This window comes from Pecten maximus, chromosome 1, assembly GCF_902652985.1.
Source record: "Pecten maximus chromosome 1, xPecMax1.1, whole genome shotgun sequence".
Lineage (NCBI taxonomy): Eukaryota > Metazoa > Mollusca > Bivalvia > Pectinida > Pectinidae > Pecten > Pecten maximus.
Window position 1 is genome coordinate 25,088,093 of NC_047015.1, and position 12,447 is coordinate 25,100,539.

Genomic DNA, 12,447 nt, shown 5'->3' on the forward strand with positions numbered 1-12,447 from the left:
GGGATAACGCTACTTTGGCTCGAAATGATCACATAAAGCGTGGTTTTTCGTCGATAGTTTTCCGTCGAAAACTATTATTTGTATCATGAGTATCATTGTTTTGGACACTACTGATAAAAATAACACTGTATTCTTCTATCATAACAAAACTAAAATCATGTTTTAATGAACACATATTTATCAATGGAGTTGGCGCCTAGCTCATCCCAAGTGGTTCCGTGATGTCGGGTATTATTAAGATTAATGAATGAAGGTAGCTTTGGTAGCCTTCTTAATTATCAAGTGGTGTTAAGAAAAGATTCAGACAATGTAACAGACCTGAGCACTAACGCATTATTGTAATACATTGTTCCCATCGCTATATTTATAAACTTGGTATCTTATAAAGAATATCAATATGGATTCCGCTAAAATAGTACCTTGACATGTTTAATCAATATATCAAATGTTTAATGGGAAAGCAAACTGTGGAATTCTTAAAAAATATTTTCTGTATTTTTGCTGTATATCAAATGTATATCAGCCTATTTTAGAACTTTTCAATCATGATGTCGCTACAAGACGGCGAGCCAACATGATCACAGAAGACAGTAGTGCACTTTAAGTTACAAAATAACTTATTTATCAGAACAATCTGACTTTATATTACAATATTCGTCGGATGCTGTTGAGTTCATAAACAACTTTGAATTCTCTGCAAAGTTGGGCGAAGTGTGAAACCGGCATTGAAGCGTGATTCGCAGTGAACATTAGCTCATATTTAATTATTATAACAGCCTAATGTTTATCTCTATGGTCAGAAAGACCCCACTTTTCAGCAATATGATGCTTACTCTCAGAGACCTATGCTATTTACAAAAAACAAAGGAAAATGATTTTTCTTACGTTACGGATTAGTCTCCCAAAAGTCATGGCAAGTAAAGCCAAAACAGTTACGGATTGGTTCCAAAAAAAGATGCATTTTAGTTACGGATTGATCCATAATGATGGCTGCAGTGGAAATTGCTCATTTGTCAGTATTTAGTTGACACATGGAACGAAAAAACGTCAAAAGTTATATTGTTTCCTCTACAGTAGTAGGATCGCACTAAGCAATATGATGTGCGTAGTGCGCACAATGCTGCACTATATATGCACGATACAATATAAATGTACATGTGTGAGCGATTGTATCGTGGAGATAAGATATGTAATTTCACACCGGCGATTTTTATTTGCATTTTCCCTCCAAGAGGCAGAGGCCTGTGCTATTTTGCTTATATTGTAATTTTCGTGGTAGTTTTGCCATTTTAAATATAACACTTCTGATCAAGTTTGTTTTATAATCAAACTCAGATCGATATGACTTTCTTCAAATAAAATGGATACCGGGTAATCAAATATTTTATCTAAAATAATTTTATCAGAATGTAATGGAAACTATGACTATATAAATCCAACATATATAACTATTATTATCATTTATCTCCGGACACCAAGCCATTTTATGTAATATTTTTGTATTTGAAATATAATTTCAAACATGGAATGTGATTTAATCTTATTTGATGATGTTGTTTCCCTACAAAATGTTGAAAAATACTCTTACGAATAAAATTAAGCAAGCTAGACGGGTGTATGAGGTTACATAAGTTTACAAAACAGCTCCCAGGCGCAGTGATATGCGTGCGCAATTGAGGTTACAGATTTTTATGTTACTTTTTATGCTACTTACGACGTAAAGTATCATTTAATTATTTTCATAGAATATGATATTTGAAACATATATAAAAATATATACCGATAGTGTTACTTATCTCCATGATCCCATAGCTGTACTAAACTGATATAATTTGACAATTTGTCATTTCCAAATGTCCACTCGTTCTGAACGAAGAAGTAATTTTCATTTTAGCAATTGTTTGGGACAATCAATAACCAAAATGCATCTCTTCTTGGAACAAATCGTACTATATTTTTTTCGGCTAAAATTTTTGGGACCAATCAGTAACGCAAGCATAATAATTTCATTTTGTTTGTTTGTGAGAGTAAACATCATATTGCTTAAAAGCGGGTGTCTTCAAGGTGTCTTTCTGACAATAAAGTTAAACGTTAAGCTGCTGTGATAACTTAATACGAGCAAAACCTCACGACGAACATCACGCGTCGATGCCGAGTTTAACCGTTCGCCCAACTTTATATATTAGTTAGATTGTTTATTTGTTCTTATAAGTGATTTTGAAGCTTATCTTCCGTGATTATGATGGCCCACCATCTTGAAAAGACCATTCCCTATCGGGTACACGACAGTGATATCGTAATGATAAAACATTTTATGACAGAGCTGTCAAAGAGGAACTGTATGGAAGATATTAAGATTCGTAACCTGTAAACTTTGGTTTAACATATACACGGTATAATTATTAGGTTTTAGAGTGTTTGAGAAATATTTATTTGTCGTTGTATACAACGGAAGCTTGAGAGTGTGTTGGAAATATATATTTGTCATTGTGTACTACGGAGGTTTAAGAGTGTGTTGGAAATATCTAGTTATCATTGTATACAATGGGGGTTTTAGATTGTGTGGGGAAATATACATTTGTTATTGTATACAATGGGGTTTTAAGACTGTGTGGGAAATAAACATCTATCATTGTATATTACGGAGGTTTGAGAATGTGTGGGAAATATACATTTGTCATTGTATATTACGGAGGTTTGAAAGTGTGTGGGAAATATACATTTGTCATTGTATATTACGGAGGTTTGAGAATGTGTGGGAGATATTCATGTGTCATTGTATACTACAGAGGTTTTAGAATGTGTAGGAAATATACATTTGTCATTGTATACTACGGAGGTTTGAAAGTGTGTGGGAAATATACATTTGTCATTGAATACTACGGAGGTCTTGGAGTGTGCATAATAAATATGCATTTGTCGTTAGTGGATTTACATTTCTAAACATAAAGGGCAAAGTAAAGCAAGAAAGAGAGTGTTTGGGGAAAACAGCAAATATTATCCTACATCACCAATCTGAACCACATGTCATAAATAAATGCATTTGTAGTTTAAAAACATGTTATGTGCAGTAATAGAATATGGATACAGATATGTAAAAAGAATGTTAATAGAAACATTTAAGCTATTCTGTCTATATATATTTTTTTTTTTCAAACAAAAAAAACTTGTTTTAAAATTATTATTCCGTCCGTAAGGATCAAATACATTTTATTGTATATATATACTACTTAACCCCACTTGATACTTATAGGACTGTCTTTATTACGATTTGTTGTTCGAAAGGCATGCTTCTGTTCTGACCCCAGAGAACATAGACAACGTTTGTCTTTCAGGAAACATTTTCCCTACAAGGTTCTTTGCGGGAAGTCGTCTACTGGTTCTCAGCATTAAGTAGTAAATGAATGTAAACAGAAAAGAACACACAAGACGAAATATATAAGTAAATAGAATGGATATATTCAACGTTTTTATTGCGTTAAAATTACATCACATATCATTTCCCCAGAATATATGATTACGTTTATATACAATGTAACTATATACTGGCTATCAATATTCGATATTACTAAGTATGTCACATTATTGTAGATGTTTGTTTCCCTCGGCCGTAACAGTTAAATCTCTCATGTATGATATATTTATATGAAATTCCATGGTAATGTACGAACACATTTACACACACACACAAGCGCGGTTTCATCCATTCCTATGAGATATTTATATTTATTGTCCCAGGTTTGACGTCATAGTATAATCTGGAATTATGTGACGTCATAATAGTACCAATATGATATGATATCATTCAATAGCTCATGTTAAAGGAATCCATACGCAAAATATATCAGTGGCTATATTCACCTATTATCGTAGCGAGTGAATTTCTATATGAGAAAATAATAACTCGAGTACGACTCTGTTTTCGTGTTTTTTTCCCAGTACTCTGACAGCCAGGCTCCTTTCGAATACAGGCGGTATTTAATCCAAGTTGTATACAAACAATCTAATGACATATGTATCACTTTATATATAAAGAAGTCTCCTTTCTTCATTTCATTGTCGTTATTATATAAACCCAAAATACGTAAACAACGAACGTCCTTCACAGCCGGGCAAATGTACCTGGTTGTCATCACATATCGGACGTTATATCATCTGAAAATTGTGAGTTAGAGCAACTCTCGAGTTTACTCTGTACCTTTATAATATCTGTACACACAACACTAGAATTCGAGGTTTCCATGCGTCATCGTTTTTCCACTATCGATGTATAATCTGCGTTATATGTAGCTGCTTCTTTCCGTTTTGATGAATTGAACCTTCTCAAACTTCCGTTCACAGAGACGGAAGTGGTCACTGTTAATGTGTCCTGTCTTCTCATTCGCTGCATTTCAATTTCGTCAGTCACATTTACCAATCCGCAGGTAAAACAGTTTAACACTTTCAGAAATCCATTCCGGAATTTGGCGTTCATCCAACAGTATATAAATGGATTATACATACAGTTGCTCATAGCGAGCCAGTGTGACGTCATCCATATGTAGTTCATGCCTTTGATGTCATATATGCTGGGATCTACGTCACCAGCTATGTTGAGTACGTGGAGGGGAAGCCAGCATATCGCGTAGATAACCACAACCGTTATCATCATCTTAATAATCTGAAAAGAAAAAAACACAGAAAACCCATGATAACAAAGTTACTATAAATAGGTAGGAAGCAAGGGAGCTTACAATTTTATAGTGTTTAATGATCTCAACATTATAAAGCCAGTCAAGATGCAGAATCGGGAACATTAAATTTCAAAATAATCATGTAAGGTATGCAATAAATCAAGCTAATGAGCTTATTTCATTTGTCTACTAAGTAGAGGATTCCTAGGATGGACACTACCATGTCATGTAGCATTACCACCTTCAATACACTCCATGTTATATTCTACCATTGACAGGTAATTACGATGTGGTAAGAATATATCTGGTTTGTATTAAACTATCAGTCTTTGTGTATAGAATATAAATGAGGCCAGAGGCGTAGACTTAACCCTGTCGAACTAAATGAAATTTATTTCAATTTCATACACATTGGCAGTAATATTGAACAATGAGAAATGGCTGGTGTATATTTTTTTCTTTATAAAGGATGGGTAGCATTCAGCACATTGGAACTTCGTGGAAAAATTACGCAACATATCTTAAACTCGTTCAATTTCCAGGTCATGAACATCGGGCCATTATTCCTCAGTGAACAAAAATCGTTTAAGCTTTCTTGTACAATAGATCAACGCCAGATGATGGATGTTTTCTTAAAATCTCCGGGGTTAAGTGCAAGTTTGCGAAGGACGTTCATCGCAAAATGAATAGGTCGTTGAGAATATTTATGACGGAATAGGAACGAATGCTGGCAATTCGCCTCTGTTGGGGTTTGCCCAAGTGGCCGACCTATTATTCTTCATGCTATAGTGAAAGCAATGTATACCAAAAATGGCTAAGAAGACGTTAGTCTACCACAATATAGGCGACGGCCATTTTACTACTCTTTAGATGACAAATATTCCCAGATACGATGATCATGGCGGACTGATAAAGATTTTGTATAGACAATCAAAAGTTATTATATATTGTAACATCACATCCTTTATATATCGATTCCGATTTCCTTCTTGGTTTCCAGATCTTTGCCAAAACATCACACGTACTTAACATATATAACTAAATTCATATTAAAGTGCTCAACGCATGTCTATGGATTTAACTTAAGTACAGGCTTTGAAAAAGCTAACAGCAACCTCTGCCGGTGGTCGATTGAAATGTTTGTTGATTAAAGTGCACGGATTCAGAATATATTAACTTATCTGAGTTTCATTTATAGTTACCAAACCGATAAAATTATGAGATTTATGCACATCTCATTCTATAAACTTTAAATTTATTTAGGTATATTTACATTTTTCTACCATTCTCCTAGCTTACCGCAATTAGACCCCAAAATCTAGATTAGTGACAAATATTTTTTCTGTGCTTAGTATAATGAAACAATCGTGAGCGCGATTTCAATGACAACAAGAAGAAAATTGTTGGATGACAGGAGGCGACAAATCGAGCTACTCGTCATTTGGAGAGGCATCGTACACATACCATCCTTAATAAACAGTCATTGATGTGCGACATCCCGCATTTGTTTTCTTATAAATAGCTTTTCTATCAAGTCACCCGCACGCACTGCCAAGCGCGTGCTTTTGGACGATATCAAGGTTAACACATAGCCTAGTATCTTCCTATAGCGTGGCACGTTTTCATTATATGTGACGTCATAACCTGTCAGTCACAAGTATTCAATAAAAGTAAGGCCGCATTGATAAGGAAGCAAGTTAATGGTGGCTGTGCCTTTAACATCCAGTGACAGGATGTAGGTGTTCTGATGACCGGTGTTTACTGGCATTAGACTACAGCAGTTTTAGTCGTCAGAGCTAGGAGTCATTTAAGGATAATTAGAACATGATTTATATACGCTTGATGAAGAAAGCAACCTCCATTTTTTGTGTAATAGCTCGGTAACATAAACCGTTCTTATTTGATCCACATTGATCCCGGGCTCCCGGAGACATAACATGATGATACGTGATGGTGTCCGTTTTTTTCAATGGCATATAAACTAACGTCACGATCCTCCATAAACTATCAGAACTGCACACTGCTTTGTCTGGTTTTGGCTTTGTATTGTTTTACTTCCTAGCAACAGCTAAGGATATTTAAGCAAGCGTATGGTGTGTGTGTGTGTGTGTGTGAGTGTATTGTAGAGACTGTGGTTCGTATTTGCTGTCATGTGATAGCGATGAAGTACTGCTGACTTTATATTGCTCTCCCACTGAAGCGCACTGCGATAAGACACCCAGCAGCACACACCACCCGGTCACATTATACCGAGTATACCGAAAACGGGCGAACCAGCTGTCCAACTCCCAAAAGAGCTGATCGCTAAGCATGAGTACCATTTACCATTGTTATAATCTTTTGAGTGTCTCTGCCAATGAACATAACCCAAAGCCTTCCCCACAGGGGCGAACGCTAAACTAAAGGCATAATGTGAGACAGTACCAAGGGAGACACAAGTTAGAAAAATGATGTGATCCCAAAAATCGCTTCTTACGAATCAAACAATGGGAACAACAAGTCTTACGCCCTACTTGTAGGGCAGTAGAAACTACACAGACAAAACACTAGCTCGCTAATTCATTTAGAGATTTATCTTTAAAACTTGGTAAATTGACACATGAAGTGCTTGTTATTCAGAGGACAATTAGAAAAAAAAGTCAGTCGATACGAATGAAATGTTTCGAGCTCATTTACTTTGTTGGAAGAAAACCTTAATCACTTTATTAGAGTTACATGAACGACAGTCACTTATACCAACATAATGGATATCAACTAATTTGTATATGGCGCCTATCACGGCAGTAATGAGCAGTCGTTGGGAACGTTAGATGGAATGGAATGACAAGTTGAATTGTTATGTATATCCTTAATGTCTATAATATAGCCATCTTTTGGGAATGACGACTAATTGGCTGAGTTAAGAGAGTTTTCACAATTATTGTGTCAAATAACATCATTTGTGTTTAATTGAAGATACAAAAATCAATACTGTGGTGCTTCAGAAAAAAAAAGAAGAAAAAAGAAACAAAACATGGTAGAAGATTTTTAACATTTAATAATCATACGTAAGATGTGAGAGCTGTTTGTTGTTTCTTAACCTATAAAAAGAAGACAACATGATCCTTGATTCTGTCAAACATCACTTTGTTAGTCGATCACGTGAAATAAAGCCTATCAACTTGGGTATCATGAACCAACCCTTCAAACTCAACAGCATTAGCCCAGTCCTACCTAACCGATGGACCATTACTGACCTAGTACATAACTAAACCGATGGACCAGTACTGACTTAGTACATAACTAAACCGATGTACCATTACTGACCAGTTCTACATAACTAAACCGATGTACCATTACTGACCTAGTACATAACTAAACCGATGTACCATTACTGACCTAGTACATAACTAAACCGATGTACCATTACTGACCTAGTACATAACTAAACCGATGGACCAGTACTGACTTAGTACATAACTAAACCGATGCACCATCACTGACCTAGTACATAACTAAACCGATGCACCATTACTGACCTAGTACATAACTAAACCGATGTACCATTACTGACCTAGTACATAACTAAACCGATGTACCATTACTGACCAGTTCTACATAACTAAACCGATGTACAATTACTGACCTAGTACATAACTAAACCGATGTACCATTACTGACCTAGTACATAACTAAACCGATGGACCAGTACTGACTTAGTACATAACTAAACCGATGTACCATTACTGACCAGTTCTACATAACTAAACCGATGCACCATTACTGACCCAGTACATAACTAACCGATGGATCATTACTGACCAGTTCTACATAACTAAACCGATGGATCATTACTAGCCAGCTCTACATAACTAAACCGATGGCTCAGTACTAACCAGTTCTACATAACTAAACCGATGGATCATTACTAGCCAGCTCTACATAACTAAACCGATGTACCATTACTGACCAGTTCTACATAACTAAACCGATGCACCATTACTGATCCAGTACATAACTAACCGATGGATCATTACTAACCAGTTCTACATAACTAAACCGATGGCTCAGTACTAACCAGTTCTACATAACTAAACCGATGGCTCAGTACTAACCAGTTCTACATAACTAAACCGATGGATCATTACTAACCAGTTCTACATAACTAAACCGATGGATCATTACTAACCAGTTCTACATAACTAAACCGATGGATCATTACTAGCCAGCTCTACATAACTAAATTGATGGACCATTACTGACCAGTTCTACATAACTAAACCAATGTAATATAACTAACAGGCTTAGCATTAAGTGATTCCTGTTCGGTATCACACTTTGTTTTAGTGTTTGTTGGTTTGGATAGACACACTTTTGTATTGTATTTATCTGACAGTACGGGTCAGGTCGATGGAAAGTTACAGTTGAAAGCAGAGACTAGACATTCAGGATACATACCTTCTTCCAAAGTGATGCTTTTATCAATAATTAGTGAAATGATCTATCTTCTCATATCAAATAAATGAAAATAATATTATTATGCTATCCAATCTCATGTCCTAACATGTACATTTTAATGCATTAACGATAGAAAGCTGGAAACATATTGTATTAATTGAATGAATAGTGCTACCTATCCAACACCTCGTGTGTGAATAATAGCAAATCAAGTTCTTTCTTTTCTAGACCACCGCGATGACCAACACATAAAAACACGCGCTAAGTGACCTCGATCTATCGTCTGTGTAAGTAAAACCTGACAAGGTTACCAGGATCACAGAACGATTGCTTTGCGTATTGCAATACAAAATATTTACATAACGCGGGTTCCTAATCAGTTCCAGAGGATAGACTGACCTTCTTGTGAAAAGTTCCGACAGGTCGGGGAACATGAGCGAGGTGAGTATTGGTGAAGCGTTGTCAAGCTCCTTTCGACGAACATTACCTTGACCTAACGGCACATACAATGATAGATGGTGAGTAATACAGACATACCAGTTTCGCGAACGTCCCTAAACTTCGGACAATTCCTGAACTTCAAAACTTAAAAAGGTAACACTTTGCAGAATTAGTGGAATAGATCTTACCCAATATTGTCATTGGCTCATACAATGATTTCCTTTGGGTTAACTTAAGTTAAGGACGATTTGTGTTATTGAGACCGGATGGGATAAAAGTAAACACGTTTTAAAAATAAACAGGCGTCAGTCGTAGGCACCATAGAATGGGAATGAAAAGACACTATAATTCATCACACTCCTTGAGAAATTGTTATCATATGATTGACAACATTGTCTATTAAACGTAAGATATTTGGTTATTTTGAAGGATGTTAAGTTACTTTGAAGGATGTTAAGTTACTTTGAAGGATGTTAAGTACTTTGAAGGATGAAAAACTACTTTGAAGGGAAGAAGTCTGACTGATCAGTAGGTATACCAAGTCAAATCGTCTACCCCTTCAAAACCATTTGGCCATAGTCGCCATACATGTCACTTAAACAGGAAACGAGTTTCTAAACGACTACATCACGTCATAAACGTCTTACTAACACACAGGGTTATAATATAGTATGAACGACCCACCAACACTTTACGATCATACAAGGGCATAAAGTAGCATTGCATTATCATTAACCAAACCAATAGCCACATATTAGAAACCGAGTTACCATTTGTGGGCAAAGAGACGCAGAAGTAATAGAGTTAAAGGAAAATGCAATTATTAACCAATACAATCAAAGTTCATATGGTTTTAAAGTCATCGTTATAATTTGATATATCAAATAAATTCACACGAATGACTGTCGTATATAAAGTGTTAGCTTTGTTCCTACAAAGAACACTTGACGTTTATTCGTTTTCGATATTTAAATAATACGATGAAGAAGGCAATTTTCCTCGACAATAGAGAATACTGATAGCATTAGGCAATATCAATAGCGGCCGCAGACGTCCGTCATATTGTTTGTCCAAACATCATTTATCCTTGGTGTCGCTTACAGGGTCAAACATACGTACACTCTCATTCGATATACCTCGAAGTTTCATCGGATTGCTCATGTCTGCGCAGCAACCTCATCAGGAAATAACAGCCTGACTTAGAATCATGTTAATGGTATGTTATCTTAGCGATAGCGGTTTCCAAGGACACGAACATCGCATTAGGCTTCTTGTTGGAAGGAGTATATGGAATTCTATTCCTTCCATTTAGAATGAAAAACATGTCAAAACGGAAATATCAACAAACAAATTGTAATTTCCTACACAAAATCAGAAAATATACACAACTAATTATCATCTAGCGAATGTTTTAATTTGTAAATTTGTTGTTAACATCTAATCATGATCTGGAGGCATGAGTGAACATTTTAGGGATGATTTGGAATGCAATTTGTAATTCTAAGCGATGATTTAGAATGAGGTGTTTAAATATAAGGAACGTTATGGATCTTAGGTGTAAGATTCCCCTCCCCCGTTATTTGTAAGCTTATAGGACCACATAACCAAATCAAAAATAGATTGTGGGTTTTCCCCGTTTGGGCAGAAGATTTAATAGGAAGGTGAATGCATCGGGGCCTACTGATTGGATATTCAGGAGAGAAGTTTCCAAAATTGTATGTGTAGGCTGAGCCATACATGTACATGTAGATATAAAATATATAGAAAAAAACTACTTTTTTTTCTAGCCTGTTTTTGTCAGGGGGAGTTAATTAAGTGTGTATTTTGTTGTAAATTTAGGTGAATTTTTGGTGCTGAATTCAATACAAGATGGTGGCCCCATATAAAAAAAGTTCAAATTGGTACAATTTTTAAACATCCTATTTACGGGTTTCCGAGATGACATTCTTCAAAATTATGGCTATTGGACCAGTGTTGAAAACTCCATTTAGGCAGGACAGTGGTAAACGTTAACATTACCGTCTATGGGAAATCATTTGGTTCCGTGGTTCCTTAAGGGACACAGCGACCAAGGTTAATATGTATTGTGCTTTATCCAATTATTTCGTATAGTGTAATGATATATACCTATAATATTTATACGATATCATTATACGATATACATTATCTTTGTAGTAAAACCTGTGGTTGGTTGTGATGTACATAAGCAACCACTACCACTTCTGTAGTGTAATTAACCTATATTTTCATTGAAGAGTACTTCATTAAAGAAGACCAATCTAACCAGAAAGTGAACAGCACCTTTACATATGCAGTGTTACAGAAAGTGAACAGCACCTTTACATATGCAGTGTTACAGAAAGTGAACAGCACCTTTACATATGCAGTGTTACAGAAAGAACTACATCATGGAGCTCTTCGTCTAAAATATAATTTTAAACACACGTATAAAAATCCTTATAACTTCAAGTATATTCCTGAAATTAATTTCTTTTTGAAATGATTTAATGACCATGTCTCCCAAAAATCCACGTATTAAACATGTACACTTTTACACAGGGAAGACTGACCTTAAATAACCAAATGTGTACCTTGTACAATAAAATCGAAAACCAAACATCAAGCATATACCTCATTTGTGCCTCTATAGTAAAGTGTATTAAATATGTCACATCTCCGACACCGTATAAACTTAATCTTTAAAAAAAGACCTGATACTACATCCGTATACATGTGAATATCTATTTTAACACAAACAAATGAAAACCCAATAAAAACAGTGTCCTAATAAAATACCATATATAGAGGCAGGGCGCAACATAATTCTTCAGGATTCTATTCACTTTACATTTAAAAGGTAAAATTAGAAGTGCAAATTTTAAAAGGTTATACTGGT

The 12,447-nt window shown here is 35.4% G+C and overlaps 1 protein-coding gene across 1 annotated transcript in view; it reads right to left on the reverse strand.

Annotated features, from left to right (window-relative positions):
• Positions 1 to 3,456: 3,456 nt before the first annotated feature.
• Positions 3,457 to 12,447, reverse strand: part of LOC117328584 (RYamide receptor-like) — a 62,944-nt gene continuing 53,953 nt past the window's right edge. Inside the window, exon 3 of the mRNA XM_033886093.1 lies at positions 3,457 to 4,660. Coding sequence (XP_033741984.1) covers positions 4,247 to 4,660 — 414 coding nt within the window. The 3' untranslated portion in view covers positions 3,457 to 4,246. The remainder of the gene's footprint in view (positions 4,661 to 12,447) is intronic.